This window comes from Fringilla coelebs, assembly GCF_963513975.1.
Source record: "Fringilla coelebs genome assembly, chromosome: 22".
In the NCBI taxonomy this organism is placed as follows: domain Eukaryota; kingdom Metazoa; phylum Chordata; class Aves; order Passeriformes; family Fringillidae; genus Fringilla; species Fringilla coelebs.
This window is the reverse complement of record NC_140048.1, coordinates 3234492-3255739: the sequence shown is the minus strand read 5'-3', so window position 1 is coordinate 3255739 and position 21248 is coordinate 3234492. Positions and strand designations below refer to the sequence as shown.

The following is a 21248-nucleotide window of genomic DNA, read 5'->3' as shown; positions in this document are numbered from 1 at the left end:
AGCAAGGATGAGGATGGGCAAGGGCATGGGAGGGCAGGAGCATGTATGGCTCTGCCTGCCTACTCTTCCTTCCCCAGGAGAAAGGAAAACTCATGATCATAGTCTTATCCTGGAGAAAGTTGTTGGTTTGGAGGATAATGAGGAGAAAGACGGACAGAAAAAGATGTTAACCTGTTTTGCTCAGACTCCAGCAGTGTGGGAGGTGGGGACTATGCACCTCCAGGGCTATCTGTCCCCAGCCAGAGAAGTTTCATCTGAACCTCCTCTTTTGTGCCAATGGGGATTTGAGGCAAGGGTTTGCCTTGTGTCTTCCCATTGGGGCCTTGCTTCATCCGCATCACTGCACTCATCAAACCCAGGTCTCATCCTGTCCCAGGTCACTCAGGGCTTCAAAATGAGGTGGCAGAGTCGTGCAAACATTTTGGGCATTCGGGGCTCCACATCCATTCTCACTTTTCTCTCTCCAGCTCCCCGCCATCACCCAGAGCCCCCCAGGAAGATGCCAGGGCTGATTAACCGGGTGACTCTCTCCCAGCTGCCCCTCATTGCGTCCGAGGTGACATCCTGTGTCAGTGGCTATGCCTTTGGGATGACAGCCCTGCTCACCTACCACAACCCAGACCCCCAGGCTTTGGAAGGCAAGTTTTAAGGAGTGAAGCTTGGAATGGGAACTTTAAAGTCAGAATATGGCAGTGCTGGGTTTCTGTGCATGCCTTCAACCTTTAGATGCTGGTGGGAAGCACAACCATGTATTGTGTCCAAGTCTACAACTTTTTAGGTGTGAAAAATCCCACAAGTGGGATTTTTTCCCACTTGGGAAGTGCCAAGAGGGACCTGGCTGGTGGGTCCAGGGAAGAGGTGGGTGTTGCTGACACCCTTCCTGGCTGGCAGGTCTCTTTGTGTACCCCTTGGACGAGGGCACAACTGTTGTGGGCTTCGAGGCAGCCGTGTCCCGGCGCACTGTGACAGTGCAGATCAAAGACAAAGCCAAGATGGATGACACCTTCTTCAACAGCTGCAGCCTCCCCCCTGGAAGAGCTGGTGATGGAAGTGGTGAGGGGGTTGAGGGTGTTTTTAGGGAGAAAAAGAGGGGAAGGGGACCGGGGAGGTGACGGGGGTGGCTGGCTGGTGTATGCTGCGGCACCAAGGGGGCTCCTTTTAGGAGGCTGAGGGGTTGTGGTGCTCATGCCAAAAGTGTCAATCTTATCCATCTTGGAAAGCACTGCTGCTTCTGGGCAGCCAAAGGAGTGATGCAGAAGCTGGGGCTCTTTAGAGAAAGCTGATGTGTGCAGTGGTGGCGGCTTTGGGTGTTTGATTCAGGGCTGGGGGTTGTGGGAGGCATGGAAAGGAACATATTCCATGGTTGCAATAACCTAGTACAGTCCAATCTCTGTGCAGGAAGGCTTATGATGGATGAGGACCTGGAGAGGATTGTTTTTGTGGCCAACCTGGGCATAATTCCTCCCCTGGAAAGTGTCTCCATTTTCATCAGCACCTCTTCTGAGCTGCAGACACTGCCCAGCGGGGTGGTGAGGGTCCTTCTTCCAGCTGTGTGTGTCCCCAGGGTCCTCCAGCCCAGCCTGGAGAATGTCAGCAGCTTTTCCAGCCACCAGCTTCAATTGTACGGAAAACCACGGGGGTGGGCTCTGTCTGAGATTGATCCTGGGGAATGCAGGGCTGAATGAGCAGGAGCTGCAGGAGGCTGGAGAGTGGCTGCAGGCTTTATCTCTGGCAGACCTGCAGTTCCTGGGGTGTGGTACATGTTGACAGGGTTTATTTGGATTTATCTCACCATCAGGGAAAAGCACCCCTGTGGATTGGGGAGCCCAGAGCAAGGGAGCAGGTTCTGCCTGACTCAGCTGCTGGACAGTGAGGCCACCAACCCCTTTGAGTATGAATTCAGCTTCCACCTGGAGATCCGGGGGCCATGTTTGCTGGCAGGTAGGAGCACTGGGGCTGTCCTGCTGCACAAGGCTGATTTATCACCTCCCCAAGGCAATGTCCACACTCCTCCGCAATGTAAATCTGCATTGGCAACTTAACTGTGCTGGGCTGGATTTACCAGTACAATATTGATGCTAACGTGGGTTCCTGTCCTGTACTGCCTTGCCACCCCTTCTCCCTGGTGTCCCCCACCCTCAATCCCTACTGGCACCTCGGTTTCCCTGGCAGGAGTTGAGAGCCCCACACACGAGATCCGAGCAGACGCCGACCCCGCAGCTCGCTCTGCCAAGAGCATCGTGATCACGCTGGCCAACAAACACACCTTCGACAGACCCGTGGAGATCCTGATCCATCCAAGTGGTAGGTGGGCTCTGCTTCCCCTCTGCTGCTCTTGCCCCTTCCTGGGATCCTCATCTGTAGCTCTGGAGACAGATGGATTAGTGCTGGTTTTGCAAAGATTGTCAAGGTTAGGCTTTCCAGGAGGTAATCCTGGCCCCTCTCGGGGTTTTCTGAGCTCTCCAAGCTCACAGGTACTGCTGTTTTCCCAGCCAAGGGTGCCTGCATCTCTGCCAGACCCAAAGTGTAACCACAGCTGTTCTTCACACAATTCTCTGCATTTACAGAGCCCCACATGCCCCACGTCTTAATGGAAGAGGGTGACATGACCCCTGCCGAGTACGAGAGATACCTGAGGGGGAAGAACGATTTCATTAAAGGCACTAAGAAAGACCCCAGTGCCAAGAAAAAGGTGAGAAACGCAAGCTGCAGGTGTTAGCTGAGGCTTTCCATGGACTGGAGCTGAGCTAGAAGATGATTCCATGTTTCCAGCATCAGAAACTACGCTGTCCCAATGAGACCAGCAGCATCCTCCCTCAGAGAGGGGCTTGTGTGGAGGAAGAGGGGAAAATTCAGCAGTGCTGCTGATAAACTGAGAGGGGAAGGAGCTCTGAGATGGTTATTGTGTGTATAATTAGTGCTAGTCTAGCATAGCATAATTAGAGGGGTGCAATGTGATAGCATTAAGGGTATAATAATTATTGCAATGACATAGAATAAAATATTCTTTTAATTGCTCGGTAAATGTTTACTGTTTCTGGGTAGCTGTCAGAGAGAAAGAAGTGATCTTCTGGGGAATAATGAGCTGAACTGAAGACAAGGTAGGAGAGACTTCTCTTTGTTCTGCTGAGCAGCAAAGAGAAAAATATCTGTGCTGGGATTTGTGCCTCGTCTTCCAGCAGTTCTGAAGGAATGAGTGACAGCCCAACTCTGTGGTGTGTCTGGGATCAGTGGAGAGGAGCAGGCAGCTCAGAGCCCTCTGGATTTCCAGGGTGGGCGTCTTCCCCTAAGGGACAGGTTGTGCTTGTGTGGCCACAGCTGGGGCTGACAGTGTCAGCTCCTGTTTTACACAGCCAGGGCTCTCCTGTGTGCCCAGGGATGCTCATTTCCCCCTAAACTCCTTCTCCACATGTCTGATCCTGGGTCTCTCATGGCAGACATCCCTGACCTGCTGCAGGGGCGTCTCCTCGTGCTGCTAAGATTTCTCCTTTCACCAGAGACTTGTCAACCTCCTCTCCTCCATTCCCTTTGCACTCCACTCTCTCTGGCAGGGCTGGGACTCCGCAGGCGTCTCCTCTAATTGTGTTCAGCATGTGGCAGGTGGAACGAGATGAAACTCCCACGCTACGCCTCGGATGGCTCCCTAATTATTTCTGCACATTTAGCATGTCAAATTATCTAAGGGGGGATCATTCTGGAGACATTTCCCTGCAGGAAAGCCACCTGTGCCCCAGGAGGACTGGGAAACAACTGCAGGGAGCAGAGAAAATCCTGGAATACCTGGGGTAGATGATGGGCTGGAATTGCTGCTGCTCAGAGCAGGACATTGGCCACTTCTTGGCTTAAATTAAATTAGCTCAGAAATTTCAGCAGTAAATTATAAGTAATTCTCCTCCCTCTGTTTGTTATGCAGAAGGCTTGGATGCTGTCAGCTGCAGGTTGTTGGGGATGGATACACACTGGAATCAACTTTACTCAACAAAATCTGATTTGTTTACTGTAATTGGATAATGGGTGAAGGGGAACGGAAGGGAGGTGAGGAGATGTTTTCTTTTCTGGCTGACCTGTAGCAGCTCCACTGAAGCTTTTTACTGAAGATTTGCCTCTAAAATTCCCTCCAGTCAGTGAGAAATCCCAAAGTATGGGCTCATCCTGATCACACAGGAAATTTATGTCATGGATAACCAAGAGCATTCCAGGGAATTCTGTGGATAGGTCCAGGGCCAAGATTCAGTACTTGTACAGAGGCAGCAAGGAACACTCTAGTCTGGAATGCAATAAACTGGAAAAGTTGTGAAAGAAAATAATGCCATATAGCTGGAGGGAAATGGAAATGTAAAAAGCCTTTTGATTTCTCAGCAGCTGATTAATTTATGCCCCATAGCATAGAAGGGAAAGGCAGGAGGATGAGTGGGAGCTTGGCTTATTCCTCTGAGTGGGACCTGTCTTTTCACTGGGTCAGAGAAGCTGTGCTCAGGCAGAGGAGCTGAAAGCAGAGGTGTGTGTGTGTGTTGAGCCACAGGGACTTAGTGAGTTTTAGAAAACAAAGGTTGGTCTCAGCTCATAGACTGAGGAATGTGACTCATGGCTCAAGAAAACAAGCCCAGTTATTGGGGTCTGGTTTACTCCCTGTGAAACCAACGAGAAAAGCAGACAGAAAGAGGAGAAAAGAGGCAAACAAAGGCCCTGACTATCGAGCTGTTGTTGGGGAATTTTTTCCACACTCAGACCCAGGGATGAAAGGCCACGGGTGGGCTGATGTGGGGTCCTGGAGCTCCCTCCAAAGCAGCTGAGGCCATGAACCCATTATTGCTTGATACACACGTAACAGCACATTATAAACCCATCACAAGAGGTTTATACCGGTTTTATTTTATTCCATTTAAAATAAATACTTGAAATGGAAGGAAAGAAAATGCAGAGAGCCATTGGAGCTGTGTGCAGTGCAGAGATCATGCAGGCTCCTATCGAGCCATGGCTGGAGCAAACGGTTCAGCTTTCCAAAGCCTTTCAATCCCTACAAAGAAAAGTGATAAAAGAAATGGGCAGAAAAAGCAGCAAACCAGAGGTGGCAGGAATGAATTGGAGTGCTGAATGAAGCAGATCAAGGGCTGCATCTCACACTTCATTAGTGAGTGACCATGGAGAAAACCTCTGGTGTGCCTCGGTGGGATGCTAAGCTGTGCTAATGAACCAGGTTTTCGGGAAGGATCTAATGAAATGTTTGGAGAATCAGATTTACAAGGTGCTGGGTAGGGCGAGGTCTTTTGATTTCTTCTCCAGACTTTTATCTGAGTGTGCAGTTGCTCCATATAATCCCAGAAGGATGTGGTGGAGAGGACCTTAAAGCTTATCTTGTTCCCACCCCTCCCGTGGGCAGTGACACCTTTCACTGTCCCAGCTTGCTCCAAGCCCTGTCCAGCCTGGCTTTGGACACTTGCAGGAATGGTGAATAACGTGGCTATGGACAGAACAGGACACCTGGATATTGGCCCACCCTGGTGTTGTCCCCTCTGAACAAGCAGATTCTGGCCCACAAAAGGCCACGCACTTGCATTTTGAGCCCTGCTCTGATTCCCCTTGAATTGAAATGGGGTGGAGAAATCAACCTCTCAAAATCGACCTCTGAAACTGTCTCCTGCTTTCTTTCAGACGGAAATCATCAGGAAGAGGCTGAACAAGGACATCCCCCACCACCCTGTCATCATGCTCAACTTCTGCCCTGACTTGAGGACTGTGCAGCCAGGCCTCCGGAAAGCCCAGGGCGAGTTCATCTTCCTGGTAGACCGCAGTAGGAGCATGAGTGGTGTGAGCATCAGCCGTGCCAAGGTACCTGCAGGAGGGGAAGCACCTGCCTGTCAACAGGGATGAGTGAGAGAGAGCAGTGGGGGTGCTGAGAGCATAAGTGTTCATTATCAGGGCATGGGGGGTAATTATAGGCTGTATTTTAGTCATTTCAACCATGGCACTGGCTTGGTACCTGCAGCAAAGGTGACTCTCCTTGTTCTCTTCTGCTTTTTCCTATCAGCACATAAAATACAAAATTATTTTCTTTTCCTCTCTTGCTAGCATGTTTTGTGCATCCTTTTTCCAGTTCTCTGTGTCTCCAGGAGGGCTTTGGGTGATGGCTGCCTAGGAGGAAACCTTCAGGGAGCTCCAAGGGGAGCAAGGTGCCGACCACGCATTAGGAGAGGTTTTGCCAGTGGGCATCTCTGTGCACCTACAGAAATTTTTTCAATATGAGACATCCCTTTTCCAAACACAAATGACCACCAGCAGCCTGGTGGGTAGTTATGGGAGTTGTGTCGAGAGCTCTGAATAAAAAATAGCATTGTCAGGATATTCTGTGGGTCTGAGGTTCCCCTGTCAGATGTGGCTCTTACCCAGATTCAGCCCTGGTGCAGGGCTCTGCACTTGGTCTGTTGAACCTCATGAGGTTCCCACAGACCCACTCCTGAACTTGTCCATCTTCTAGCACATCTCTTCTCCCATCTGTCTCCAGTTTCCATGGGAACTGCTGAAGAAGGACAGACACCTTCAGCAACAAGGATTGGGATGCTGCAGATGGCTGCAGCACATCCCCTGGGATAGGGAGGCTGTTCCCAAGGGGAATAGGATATCTCTGGGCTTGAACCCCTTCCCCCAGCACCTTTAGGAATCTGAGAATCTTGTCCCAGCGTGGATTTTTGCATTCCAACTCCCAGCATGGCTGGGTTTGGGCACCACAGTCTCTGTAGCCTCTGTGGAGGCTGGATTGTCCCCTGGGGAGGGGGACCTGCATGATCAGACCCCTTCTCTGATTGGTCCTGAAATGGAAACACCATCTCAGGAGGGCTGTAGAAACAGGGAAAAGGCTGTTCCTCTTCAGGAAAGAATATTTTGAGGGACATTTTGGAGGAGATACCTCAAGAGAGAAACCCACTGTCCCCCTTTTGAGTGTCCTGTCCTTGTTTGTCATTCGCAGACACCAGGGACCTCACAGCAGAAGCTGTTCTGAGAGGGTTTGGGTGAATTTTGGCTGGTGGAACCTTCTGCATCATCCTCAGCTGGATGCATGGCATGACAGGTCTTGGAGCTGTGCAGCCTCAGGTTGCACTCAGGGATGGGGTGGAAGGGCCCGTGAGGAGCAGAAGGGCACCTGTCCAAAGAAGCTGGAGTGGAAAATTTAGGGATTTAAACTTCCTGCAGCCAGTTCCTTTCCCACCATGATGCAGCCAGGGAGAAGAGCCAGGCTGTGATGGTGCTTGCTGGCAAAACTGCACTAATAACTGGGAATTGACTTTTCTAGAAGCAAGCATCCCTCCTTATTGAGTTGCCATATAGCTATGGAGTGCAACAGGATCAAGATCAATATTTACCATAAGAAGCAATAAATCTTTCTGCTTGCTGAAATAGCAAGCAGGCATCAGTTGCCCATTTTGGGAAGTGCTTTTAGAGAAATATTTGGAAATTTGTATTTTTTCCCTTGTAATGAGTTCCAAGATGGGATGTCAGCACTGAGATCTGGAAGAGCCAGCATCCCGGGAGCCATCTGGGAGCAGTGGTATAAATATATCCTCGTAGGTTTGAGATAACAGCTTGGATTCAAGTACTCCAGAGCCTGTTAAAGGGCAGCCCTGTTCTTGTACATTATTCCACTGATTTTCAGTGCTCCAGCTCTGTGTTTTTGCTGAGTCTTACAGGCTTTGGGAGCCTGCAAGGAGGAGCTTTTGGGATCCCTGCTGGACCCAGGCAGGGAGTTTGCTGTGTGGTCACTTGGTCTTTGCCACTGGTAGGACAACTCAAGGAGGATATTCTTGCTTGTTTGACCTTGGCAGCTCCTCCAGGGGCTGGCTAGAGGGTTTCTGCTGCCCTCGGCAGACTGGCAGGAGTCTGCCTTGATCAGCATTTAAATAGAACTGAGCTGCTCCTGAACACTTTGCTTTACATTTTGCTTTAAATAAACACTTTGCTTTAAATGGGTCTCCTCTCCTGCCACATAATTGCTCCTACAAGTTCAAGAGCTCCTTAAGCAGCTCTTGCCCAGTTGCTGTGATCACAAGCTCTGTCCTGGACTTGTCCACAATATCACTGTGACAATTCAAGTTGCTCTTGCCTTATGTAAAGCCCAGGAATAGGCACATTAGATAACCACCTCTGGTAAAGAAAATAGCTTAAATCTGTTGTCTCCCAGTTATTTTAATTGAAGCCAGCTATGAATACAAGAGAATTGGGGATGGGGGAGGCTTTTCCTTTTGTGTAACTTTAAGCTGTTTGTTTATTTTCTGCAAGTTTAGGCATTGAGATGCATTGCGTGTCGCACTTCTCAATTTCACACTCTGCTTCTCACCCACCAGCTCTGTGCTGCAGCACTGTGTTGCCAGCACAAATTGAATCCCTTAAAAACAACCAGAAAAAATTTTTCAGTTCTTTGTTGTCTTTTTCTTCCAAAGACTCCCCATTTTCCTCACTGCTTCAGGTCCCAAATATCATCAAGGGACTTTGAAAAGAGCTGGGTCATATGGAGGCATGGGAAAGAAGCAGTTGGTTTGTTGTCAGGTGAAAGTGGGAATACAATGGGATGGCTCTGGCAGAGCTTTTACTGCTGAAGTTGGGGCAGCCAAGGAGGATCCAAATGTCCTGATGTCTGTTTGCTTTCTACCCCTCAGGATGCCCTGTTGGTCATTCTCAAGAGCCTGATGCCAGCGTGTCTCTTCAATATCATCGGGTTTGGATCCACCTTCAAGACCCTCTTTCCTGTCAGCCAGGCCTATTGTGAGGTGGGTGAACCCACAGTTCACAGAATCACAGACCGGTTTGTGTGCAGAGGGATCTTACATGCCACGGGCAGGGACATCTTCCACTATACCTGGGTGCTCCCAGCCCCATCCAACCTGGCCTTGGACACTTCCAGGGATCCAGGGGCAGCCACAGCTTCTCTGGGCAACCTGTGCCAGGGTCTCACCACCCTTATAGTAAATAATTTCCTTGTAATACCAAAGCTAACCCTGCCCTTTTTCAGCCTAAAGCTACCCCCCTTGTCCTGTCACTCTAGGCCCTTTTCCTTCTGCTCTCTTGGAGCCCCTTTAGGCACTGGAAGGGGCTTTAAGGTCTCTCCAAACCCTTCCCTTCACCAGGATGAGCAGCCTCAACTCCCTCAGCCTCTCCCACGGCTCTCCTTGGTGCTCAGAGGGTGCTGGTGCTGATGATTCCACTGTTCCTTTGGACAGGAGAGCCTGCTCATTGCCTGCCAGAGCATCAGGAGGATCCAGGCTGATATGGGCAGCATCAACCTCCTGTCCCCCCTGAAGTGGCTCCTCCGCCAGCCCATGCACAGGGGCCACCCCCGGCTGCTCTTTGTGCTGACGGCCGGGGCCATCAGCAACACCGGGAAGGTTCTGGAGCTGCTGCGGGACCACTCCTGCTCCACCAGGTACAGACTCACCCCTGCAGGGCCAGAAACTGGCACAGGCTGGCATGTGCCTCCCCTTGAGCACAGCTCCATCTCACAGACGTCCCCACTTCAGAGACAGAGGCAGGAGAGATTGCTGCTATGAGCCATGGGAGAACCTCAAAGGGTTTGGAACGAATCCCAGAAGTTCAGATGCTTTTTAAACAATCAAAAGCAGGATAATTGAGCTGACAACTTCACAGCTCTCGGCTGATGCTTCCTGCTAGGAGAGATTGACACGCCAACAATCTTCCTTGCTTTATTTTAAATTTTTTTTTAAAGCACATCTGGGGCTTGCCCCAGCTGCTTCCAGGATGGGGCTGTGCAGAATTGAATATGCTGAAAGGCAGCAATGTAAAAAGCAGCTAATTGTGCACAAGCTTCCAGCCTGGCTCCCCAGCCCTGATCACAGGCTGTTCTGGTTTCTCCTCTGCCTCTTTAAGGGGCACAAAACATGGGAAAAATGTAAGAAATCCTGATTCCTCTTCCATCTCTCAGACTTCGGAGTATCAGGGAAGCTGCTCTGTTGGTTTGTAACTGCACAGAGGTCTGATTGTTTCCCAGGGCATCCCACCCTCCCACCCCTGGCTCTTGCAGAGCTGGAAGGGAGGGTTAAATGCAGTCAGAGCTGGAGCGTGGTCTCGGGTGACCCTGGAAGGGAGAGTGCTGGGCATGGCCCATCTTAAAAGAAGATCAGAGCCTTATTTAGGAGGGGTGTGAGGCTGCCCTAGGATTTGCAGGCAGCTGAGGATTAAAACCCTCCAAGAGAAAAGCCCCTTGTGCAGATGCAGTTTGCTGCTGCAGGTGCTTTCTTTCTCAGCAATCCACTGCCCTGCCCAAATGCAATATCCCACCATTCCCATCCTCCTGCCTTCCTGGCACATCCATCCCCACCTAGCACTGCCCTCCTGCCTGAGCTCCAGCTCGACTTCCAGCCTTCAGCCCAAACCAAATCCTCATTCACAGACCTGGGAGTGGGGGGGAGCAGGCTCACCTGGCTTGATCATCCTTCCTTGAGAAAATGTTTATTTTTATTGCAAGCAGAGATAATTACTGGATCTTTAGTGCTATTGACCACAGCCAGCAGGGAAAAGAGCTCAGCTGGGAGCAAAGCAGCTTGTTTGTGTTTGCAGAGGAGGGGAAGGCTTGAGGTCCTGCAGGGAAGTCCTGAGTGTCACTGCTGAAGGCTGGTCTTTGGGGAAGGGGTTTGGGGTCTGCTGAGAGGAGGGGGCTGGCGGTTCATAGGACCCCAGAATGGTTTGGATTGGAAGGGACCTTAAAGCCCATCTCATTCCACCCCCTGCCATGGGCAGGGACCCCTTCCATAGCCCAGACTGCTCCAAACCCCTTCCAGCCTGGCCTTGGACACTTCCACGGATCCAGGGGCAGCCACAGCTTCTCTGGGCAACCTGTGCCAGGGCTACCCTCACAGGGAAGAATTTTTTCCCAATATCCAGTCTAACCCTGCCCTTCTTCAGCTTAAAGCCATTCCCCCTTGTCCTGTCACTCCATGACCGTGTCAAAAATGCTACTCCAGCTCTCTTGGAGCCCCTTTAGGCACTGGGAGGTTCTCAACCTTCCTTCCATATACCTAAAAGAGGAGCTGATTTATTCTGCTGGACATAGCAGTGGCAACAAGCCAGAGGGAGTTTCTGCCGGAGGGAGTGTGTGAGCTACATGGGGCTGGTGGGTGGTTTTTCCTTTGGATCCTGATTCCCCCCGTCCCTTTGCAGGTGCTACAGCTTCGGCGTGGGGCCAAACGCCTGCAGGAGGCTGGTCCGGGGTCTGGCGGCCGTGTCCAGGGGCGTCTCCGAGTTCCTGGAGGAGGGCCAGAGGCTGCAGCCCAAGGTACAGCCCCCACTCCCCGGGGCTCCCCCGTGGGGCTGTAAGGATGCTCTGGTTCAGCGAGGGGGAGGCCACGGCTCCCGGGGCGTTCATTCCCCATCCTGGCTCTGCCTTCCCAACCCCCCCGCAGCAGCTGGGCCAGCAGGAGGGGATAAAGGAGCGTCTCGGTGTCGGGCCGGTGTCGGAGGGAGCGGAGGGTGTGTTTGCCTCCGCCTGGGGCTGGGGAGCGCGATGGCCGCGGTGCTGCAGCTCTGCCTTCAAAGGCGGCTCTGCCTCGGATACGGCAGTGGGACCGGCATCAAAGCAGCCAATTAGTTTTGAAGTCGGGCTCAGCCCTGGCGTTGCTCAGGCGAGAAGGACTCGGGGCTGGAGCGAGAGGAATGCGCTGTGATGGCTTTGCTTATTAAGCTGACTTTAAAGCCTCTCCATTCCCTCTCTCCCCATGAAGAGTAAAACCGTGTGCTTGAAATCTGGCATAGGGATGGCTCTGTCCCCTGGTGAATGCAGAGCCCAGCCTGTCACCTGCTGCTTGACTAAACCCACAGAGAATTGGGTCTTTAGCTCCTAAATATCTCCAAAAAGCCAGCTCCTACCTTCTTGATCTCTCAGGGAGGAGTTCGGCAACTCCACCCTCTGCAGGAGCCTGGAGCACACAAAAACCTCTCTAAGACAGAATGGCATCAACATTTCTGATGTAAATTAAAAGCAGAGACAGTGAAGAGAGAGGTGTTTAATAAGAGCTATTAATAAGAGCTTTGCAGGCTGTGCAGCTCAGTGCTTTCAGCAGTCTGAGGCGTCAATTAATGGCCTTATAAAACAAAGCCTGGTGTGTCTTCCCAAGCCTGTGAAAAAGCAGGGAACAATGGGGAATATTTGAGCTGTTCTGTCTCTAAATCTGGTCAGTTCCCTTGACGTGCAGGGAAGCTCATGTAGATGGCTCCATGGGAGATTTGTCCATGAGGTATTCACAAATATTGGTCTTCTCCACATGTGTAACTGACAGAGCATTGCTGGTCTCTGGCAGTGGCTCGTGCCAGCAATGAGCTGTTCCAAAAATAGTGTGTGAGTGCTGGGCTTGGGACAAGGGCTGGGGCTCAGACCAGTGAAGGCAGGCAGCATATCCTGGGTGCTAGAGGGGAGCAAGGGATGCTGCCTCACATCAGAGAAAGAACCCTCAGGCCATAAGCACCCACTTGCTCTGGGCTGGCAGTGTGTGTGAGATCAGCCATGTGCTCCATCACCATCTGCTCATGGTAAAAATCATGGAATCATGGAGTCATTTAGGTTGGAAAAGACCAACCATTAACCCAGCTCTGTCAAGTATAACTGTGCCAAGGAGCTGGGGATGGACATGAGAGTAGACTGAGAGGAAGCAGACTGTCAGGAGAGGGTAGGAATCCACTGATGGGATTGTTTGAGGGAATGTTCCCCTTCCCTGTGGCCCATGGCACGTGCACCATGGCTCACACCATGTGCAGCTGGTGTTGAACCTCTCCCCCTGCCCTTTACAGATGATCAGGTCACTGAAGAAGGCGATGGCGCCGGTCCTGAGCGATGTGTCTGTGGAGTGGGTCTTTCCCGAGAGCACCGAGGTCTTGGTGTCCCCTGTCAGCAGCAGCTGCCTGTTCCCTGGTGACCACCTGGTCAGCTACAGTGTCATCTGCGACACCTCCCCGTACCTCTCCAACCCCAGAGCTGTGAGTCTGTCCCAGGAGCGGGGAGTGTTGGGGTGAACACAAGAGTCTTGTCTCTGTGCATGGTCAGGGGCTGTCTCCTGCTTCCCAGCTGTGTCCTTCTGGGAGGTGATGGGTGGGACTTTGGGGGGCAGTAGGGGCTAAGGTGCAGCCTGTCTCAGCTGGGAGCCAGTGGACAGACACGGTGGTGGGACCTGTTCCCTCTCTGTGCTTCCACCCAGGACAAGAGGCGGCAGTACAGCACGATGCATTCCCAGGAGTCGGGCAGCTCTGTTTTCTTTCACTCCCAGGAGGAAGGAGCAGGCTTGGAGAGCTGGAACCACTCCAGAGACTCGGAGGGGTCCTGCCCCACAGAGCATTCCCCCGACCACCTGGGCGTGGGCAGAGATCCTGGCGGAGAGTCGGACACAGACATGGGTCAGATTTTCCTCTGTACATGTGGGGGGGTGATGCCCTGTCTCTGTAACCAAGCTCCTGTCACTGCTCCCCCAATTTTTTTGCCTGATTTACACGTCTTCAGCTGCAAAGAGCTGGAGGAGTTTGCAGGAGAGATGACAGATCTCCTGAGGCTTGAGCAAGTCTGTTTGGTTTGGATGTTTTATCCAAACCTGTCAGGAAATCAAGGGAAGCCCTGGTGAGCTGGATTCCCTGGAGATTTTCAAAGCAGCTTTAGTTTTGGCCACATAATTATTTACAAGCTTCCCAAGCAGTGTGAGGAGGGGTGGAGTGAGCTAATGGGTAGCTCTGCTAGACCATCCCTGTACCTGCAAAGCAGCTTCCCAGTCAGGCGAGGGGGAGAATGGATCCAAATCCTTCTCCCCAGGGTGTCACTTCTCCCCACCACGGCCTGGCTGGGTGTTTGTTTCAGCAGCATGTGGCATAAAGTAGCTGGTTGCACCCCGCAGCTGGGGAAACCTCTGTTACTCATGGGATGTTCTTCCCTTTTATTCCAAAAGGATCTGTACTGTGCATCCCCTCAAACTTGTCAAAAGCAATGAGAAATCGTGTCTTTCCAAGGCAAATTTTAGTCTTGCTCTGACAGGAGCGTGTCTGCACTAATTAAATTTCATTAGTAAACCCTTTGTCTTCTCCAGGGAGGTTTGGGGAAATGCAGTCAGTCTTTTTTTGGCTGAAAACTCCTCAGACAAAACCTTCCCAACCTGCTCTCTTGACATCCCCAGGAATTTTGTGTTTCTATTTCCTTCTGTGGTTTCGTTGCTTTGCTTAAAACTTGGCAGGGCTGAGTGTGGCCCCCTGAGCTTTGGCAAGACCTTGGCGAGGGCTCCCTGCCTCCCAGTGTGAGCCAGGGGGGATGCTGGCTGATCCCAGGGTGGAGTGGAGCTGATCCTCTCTCCCACCATTCAGGGAGGGATGCGAAGGCTCTGTCCAGGAGACGGGCGTACAGCACCACCCAGATCTCGGAGCACGAGCCCCGCAGGAAGGTGCCCACGGCCAGCGATCCTGGCACTGCCCTGGTGAGAAACCCCCTGAGGAAAACCCACCTGCAGGACCTGCAGCAGCTCAGCCCCGAGCCCTGGCAGGTGGATTTCCAGGTAGGTGACCCCCCGAGAGGCTTTGCCTGCAGGTGGAAGCCAGCAAGGAGAAGGAGGAAAATATCAGTTGGATAAGAGCCTGAAGGAAAAGACCTGACTCACACTAGCCCTAAAATATTGATATAGGTATAGATAATAGATACAGCTCTGCAGCACATCCCAAACGCTGGGGAGACGAGCCAAGCAGGGAGCAGAGTGCCATCCTGATATCCCATAGCAGTCCCTCCCCATGGGAGCCTGCTTTTTCCCAGCTCCCCTTCGCCTTAGCAGCCTGTGCTTTGCCTTGCTGCTCCTTCTTGCCTCCCTTCTTACCTTAGGACTCAAACCTGCCCATGGCTGTGGCACTTCTGTGCCTGGCAGGGAAAAGGAATTCAGTGCCAAAGCAGATTCCCAGCTGGATCCATTGCCTTACACAGCATTGGGATGAGATGGGGACCTGTGTGATGATACATCTGCTGAACAGGGTTTTGTCCCCTGCCTACAGCCGGTGGAATTTGGGCAGATTTTTCATCTGATCTTTGGGAAGGATAAGGATAGTTTTCTCTCATCCTTGGCATCACTGGGATGCTCTGCTCTGCAATCAGCATCTGCAGGGCTGGGAGGACCAGCAGCACTTGTGTTCCCATGGAAACTCCATGTTGGGGACTTTAATTTCCTCTCTGCTGTGGGTTAGAGATCACTGGGTGAGGGCTGGGAGGGGAGATGAGGGGGCAAAGGGGAAAGCAGGCTCCAGAGGGGGGGATGAGACCTCTGCCCTCAGGCTGCAGCAGTGAGAGTAGTGAACAGCATCAGTGACCAAGAACAAGCAGGTTTTAGGGGTACTGGCACCATTTCCTGTATTGGGAAGGTCCCCAGAGCATCCTCCTGCCCTTGGTGTGTGGGCAGGGGTGGAACTGACTCCCTTCTGGGGGGCAGTAAATGGTTAACAGCATGCAGCCTGCTCTTAATTAAATGCAGCCTGGTTTTGCTATCCCTCCTGCTGCCAGGGCTCCCAGCAGCTCTCCCAGCTCCCAATCCTGCTGCCAGGGCTTGACATTTTCAGGGGTGTGAAGCTGAGCCCTCAGCTCATCCCCACGCTTGCCATGCTGGGAAGGAAAGGTCAGCAGCAGCCACGGGCAGCTTAAACCCCCAGCTCCATTCCCAGCTGGCTTCCTCTGGCTGGAGGAGAGCTCAGGCAGGAGAAGGAGCAGGTTTGGAACAGAAAGGGTCTGGCAGGATGTGTCAATATTAGCTTGGTAAATCATGCCTGGAGCCACCTGTCTCCCAGTTTTGCTGGTGGTGTCATAGAACAACAAAATTAGGTGGTGGTGGTGGAGGTCATATATATGTCTGTCATTGAGAGAAAGTATCCTTCCATCCACCACTTTCTACCACCTCTGTTCCTTTGTGGTGATGTCCGAGGAATATAGAGTCTGTCTGTTTGGATGGATCTTCCCACAGCCCTGGGGACAGGGATGAAACCCAGACCTTGTAGAGGGGAGCATCTCTGTGGAATGTGGCACCAGAGGTGCTGGAGTGGGGGATTCATGTCTCCTGAAAGTGGAGAAACAGCCTCATAAAAAAAAAAAAAAAAAAAAAGATAAAAAGATAAAAATTCTTTTCTCCCATCCCCTGCACCTCTCTCCTTTCGTTACTAAGCAACTGGTCCTTGATCTTTCTGTCTCTCTTCTTTTCTTTGGCTCCCAAGTGAAGTCATTAAAATGTCTGGAGGGATGAAACTCATATTTCACCTTCTGTATGTCTGAGGGAGGAGCCCCTGCGGCCAGGGTCCCTTGGGGACACCCCAAGGTCTGGTGGAGGGCTTTGTCTGGGCACAGATCTCAGCCAGGGATGGGCAGAGGGAAGGACCTGTGTGATTGCATCCCTCACAGGGTCGGGCAGGGAGCAGATGGGATCAGAGGGGACAGAGCAGGTCCATGCATGGAGCAGACAGGATCAGAGGGGACAGAGCAGGTCTGTGCCATTGGCTGCAGCCAGATCCAGCCCTGACACCTGCTCTGCTCGCAGCCCCTCCCGGCCATCCCGCATGGCTCTGGCACCAGGATCCGCGGCACAGGCGCCCGGCGCCCCGCCCTGCTCCAGCACAGCTGTGTGTCCTTCTGCCACGACGCCACCCTCCCGGCGCTGCCGGACGGGCTGCAGGAAGCCCCGGCAAGGGGCTTGGAAGCACTCGGTGCCGTCAGGAGCCTGCACTCCTCATCGGACAGCCGGAGCCCCGGGGATCTGGGTGAGTGGGAGAGGGGGAGGCATGGCCAGCCTCGCCTGTCCGTGCCGGGTCTGGTGCCATTGCACCGCGCCCCGGCCACCGTGTGAAAATTGGGAAGGATTAATTACGGTTTTGTGGTGCCAGTGGGGAATTCAGCTCCCTGGGAGGTGATTAATGATCCACCTCTTCCCTCTCTGCAGAATCTGGCCAGCATCCATCCCTCACCTTTGAGACAGAGACCTCCTCCGACTGGGAGCTGCAGGACCTGGATCTCGGCGCTGCCTGCGGCTCCCCGCGCTCCCCCAGGACCCTCTGCAGGGCCGTGGTGAAGGGGCTGAGGAACAACGAGCCTGTGCAGTGGGAAGTCACGTTTGACATCCACCCTCTGTTCCGGGAGCGGGAGAGCCAGGAGGATGGTGACACAGACCTGTGGAGTGAGACCTTCCATCACCTGGCAGCCAAGTCACTCATCCAGGACTTGGAGCAGCTGGCCAAGAGGGAGTGTGAGATTGAGCATGGTAATGCACAGCTGGCTGCAGGCAAACCCTGCCCGGCCTTGGGAGGGCTTTCCAGCAGTCTCAACAGCCTCTGGAGTGAAAACAAAAGCTGCTGGTGGTAAAATATTAGGGAATGTCTCATACAACTCCCAAATAACAGCCCCCTTCAGCTGCCTTGTGCTCTTCTGCTTCTGCAGCCTTGCTGCACATGATCATTCCTGAACTCGTGTTCCTTCCCACTCCTCAGAAGCAGGGGTTGGACTTGACGTCCTTGAGGGTCCCTTCTGACTCAGTATGTTCCATGATTCTGTGATCCCTCTGCTTCATGCATGAGGTAACATGGTTATTTCTAAGGAGTTGGTCACTTGGGGCTGGGAAGCGGCATCCAACTCCAGCAGCAGCCACACATCACTGCTGTGGACCACACATGTCCCTGGGCCGTGTCAACCCTGTCCTCCATGAAGTGCACCTGGGCTTGTAAAACAAGAGCAGGAGTAGCAGTAGGCAGAGTTTAGAGAGAAAAAGGGATAGAGCCCCTGCTGGGCATGGACTCCCAAGCATGGAGGTGGGTCTGGGAGCTGGGTGTGAGGGGTGGGGGAGCCCTTGGGGCCCGTGGGCTCTGATCCCGCTGTCCCTCCCGTGGCAGGGTCTGGGCGGCGGTTCCAGCTCAGCGCTGTCCACACCAGCAAGGCCTGTAACATCATCAGCAAGTACACAGCCTTTGTGCCCGTGGACCTGAGCACCAGCTCCTACCTGCCCACCCTGGTCCAGTACACCCACACAGGTAACATGGGACTGGCACAGGGGTGGAACCATGTCCTGGCAGGGAAGGTGTCACTGGGAAACTTCTCTCAGGGCAAGCCCTATGAAGCCACAGCACAATTTGGCACCAGACCCATACCCAAGGCCGTTGCCAAGTTCTTGGTGGCACAAACCTCTTCCCATGGCCAGGGAATAGATCTCCTCTGAGGTCTGGATACCCAGACGTGACCAGAGAATCACATCATGTTTTGGGTTGGAAGAGACCTTAAAGCTCATCCTTTTCCACCCCCTGCCACCATCTCCATTATCCCAGGCTGTTCCAAGCTCTGTCCATCCTGGCCTTGGACACTTCCATGGAGGGAGCAGCCACAGCTTCTCTGGGCAACCTGTGCCAGGGCCTCACCACCCTCAAATCAAAGAATTTCTTTCCAATAGCCCATCTAAGCCTAGTCTCTTCCAGTTTTAAGCCATTCCTCCTTGTCCTGTCACTCCAGTTCCTGACCAAGCTCATTCTGTGGTTTCATTGCTATTGTGCATGTGCCAGTCTCTCTCTAACACTGGACATTCTCTTCTCTCATGCCAAGGGGCAACATCCAAGCAAGGCAACCAGAGGAAACAGAAGAGTTCAGGAAACAGAAGGCATCGTGGCTGTTCCCCTGGACATCCTCAGTCAGCATGTGGCCAGAATGGAGACTATGGATTTAACAGCATGAGTAAGATTGCCTGGGGTTTATCTCCTTCCTGGTGTTAGAGATCTCAGTGGTTTGGGACACCTTCTCTGGTCTTTTTAAATCCTGCCTTCCCCTTTGCATACGGTGTCCACCAGACACGTGTCAGGCTGGGGCTCATCTCCTTGAATGGCGAGGAAGCTTCGATTTCCCCCAAAGCCCTGACATGGCAGGGGGTGCTGCTGACAGCACTCAGGAGTTAATTGGCAGCTATACCACCGCTGACACGAAGGATGAAACGAGTGTAATTAGAGGCAGGGGTGATGTGAGACACTCACTTGTCACCAAATCCTCCACTAATGAAGACGAGTTGGGCCGGACCTTGTCTGGCACTGTCAGAGCCGGAGCTGAATTACCAGAGCCCCAGAGAGGCTCGTTAACCCCATCATGCCATGGGAGGGGAGCTGCTGGTTTTGGCTGGGTTGGTGGTGCTGATGCGGTTCCTCGATTGCAGATGCTGAGGAGAGCAGCCCCTCACCCTCCAGCACCCCGTCCTTGTCTGCCTGGGAGCGCTGCCGTGTCCCTGAAGGTAGGGAAAGAGCTGCTGGCACTTGGTGCAGCTCCATCGGGTCTGGGTTTGGGCTTCTGCTGAGTTTTGGGGAATTTTATAAAAATTTATGACTTAAACTAGGCTTGTGAGCACAGGGCCTGACTCATTCTGAGGTGCAAAGGATGGAACTTGATGTGGTTTTTGGTATAAATCTCCCCCAGGTTCATTTTTAAGAGGTATAGGAATTTTTATTATCTGTGTAGGAAAAATGAGGCAAGGGGAGAGGAAGAGTTTGCCAAAGATCCAGCAGCCAAACAAGCCCATGTCCCAGGACCTTGACTCTGCTCCCTTTTGCTCCCCTGTAGCACCTTGTAACCCCAGCGCTGTGTTTCTCCCCAGGGCCTCTCCACAGCCTGTCTGCTTCCTCTGCACAAGCCCAAAAATCCATTGAGAGGCTCTTTGCTGCCAGGTATGAGCCAGCTCGACCTTCCTCTGACCTCAGCAGGGGCCTTTCACCTGTGTGGGTCTGATGTGAACACAAGTCAGGGGGAGAGGAGGGACCCCCAAGGATAGCAGCTGGAGCTGGGGCTAAGTGTGGTGCCGGTGTCTGGGGAGCAGGGACGGTTTTGGAGGGGAGGGTGGGTGTTGGGATGAGCACAGAGGTCATAGACACCTTTTCATCATTTCACAGGCTGACCCTCAATAAAACCATGCTGCTGGTTCGGGCTGCCAAAGGCTTCATGAGTAAATCTCCAAGCAGAGGGAGCAAAGCCAGCTCTGAGAGTGACAGTGAGAGCATGGACTACCTTCCCCTGGTGAGCAGCTCCTCCCTGGGTCTTGTTGGGGTTGTGTGGTCACTGCAGGGGAGCAGAGGAGGATCCCTCCCAAATCTTCCTCCTGCTGTCTCTGACAACCACGTGCAGTGGCCTGCTCAGAGATGGAGAGCTCTTTCACCCATACATGCCTTTTTCCTGAGCTACCCACAAGTGGTTGGTGCCAGAGCTTCCCTTTGTGCCTGCCATCCCTTGCAGGTGTCCCTGCAGCTGGCCTGCGGTGCCTTCCTTCTGAATTCAGCCTTCTGCGACGCCGTCAACATCCCCATGGAGAAGCTGAAGTGGACATCGCCCTTCGCCTGCCACCGCCTGTCCCTCAGCCCCTCCAGCTCCTACAGCACCAAGAAGAACAGCTCCTCCTCGGAGCACAAAACCCTGAACTGCACCCAGCAGCTGCTGGTCCCCAGTGGGCAGGGGAAGGGCCCCACCGCTGGAGACCCGGCTCGGGGAGCAGCGCTGGGGAACACGGGCCGCCTGCGGCACCTGTCGGGCAGCGCGGCCGAGAGCATCTCCAGAGCCCTGAGAGCCGAGAAGGAGGAGCTGCGCCCCCCGGCCATCACCATCCGCAGCTTCTCCTCCCCCGCCGACAGCGGCCGGGGCTGGGACACCGACGGCTCCGACCTTCAGGCTTTGCTCTCTGATGTGGAGCTGCAGCAGCAGACGGAGCCCGAGGGGATGCTGTGGGCCACGGCTGTAGCCCTGGCCTGGCTGGAGCACAGCTCAGCCTCCTACTTCATCGAGTGGGAGCTGGTGGCTGCCAAAGCCAGCCTGTGGCTGAGCGGGCAGGACTTCCCAGAGGGATCCAGCCTGGCCACGGTGAAAGCTGCAGCCCAGCAGCTCTTTGTGCTGCTCCGTCACTGGGATGAGAACCTGGAGTTCAACCTGCTGTGCTACAACCCAGGCAGTGTGTAAGAGGAGGAGGAGGGAGGCTTGGGCAGATTACTGAGGGCACAGGAGCAGGGATCTATCCTTAAGGAAATGCCTCCAAGGAGCTCAACTCCTCTGCTGCAGGGATGTGTGTGTTTATTAGAGCAAACCCTGCAAACAGAGCAGCCTGGGCAAAATCCTCTGCACTGAGCTGTCAGGATTTTGCCCTGGAAGGGAACCTACCACTGCCTGCAGTAGATACTTTTTATTTTCAACTAGATCAGCAATTCCAGCTACAGCAGTTCCCTCTGATTCTGGTTTCTTCTGGTCCAAGCCCAGTTTC

The 21248-nt window shown here is 53.1% G+C and overlaps 1 protein-coding gene across 1 annotated transcript; it reads left to right on the top strand.

The window, feature by feature from the left end:
* Positions 1 to 499: 499 nt before the first annotated feature.
* On the top strand, positions 500 to 20950 carry VWA5B1 (von Willebrand factor A domain containing 5B1; the record flags this gene model as incomplete). Its single annotated transcript, XM_084220350.1, has 21 exons — positions 500 to 638; positions 892 to 1053; positions 1399 to 1621; positions 1799 to 1941; positions 2173 to 2304; positions 2568 to 2692; positions 5653 to 5829; positions 8649 to 8759; positions 9210 to 9412; positions 11164 to 11278; positions 12787 to 12972; positions 13191 to 13386; positions 14335 to 14522; positions 16530 to 16749; positions 16929 to 17246; positions 17872 to 18009; positions 18572 to 18700; positions 19170 to 19244; positions 19605 to 19674; positions 19897 to 20020; positions 20237 to 20950. The coding sequence occupies 21 exons, from the start codon at positions 500 to 502 to the stop codon at positions 20948 to 20950; spliced, it is 3888 nt and encodes a 1295-aa protein (XP_084076476.1).
* Between the last annotated feature and the right edge of the window lie 298 nt (positions 20951 to 21248).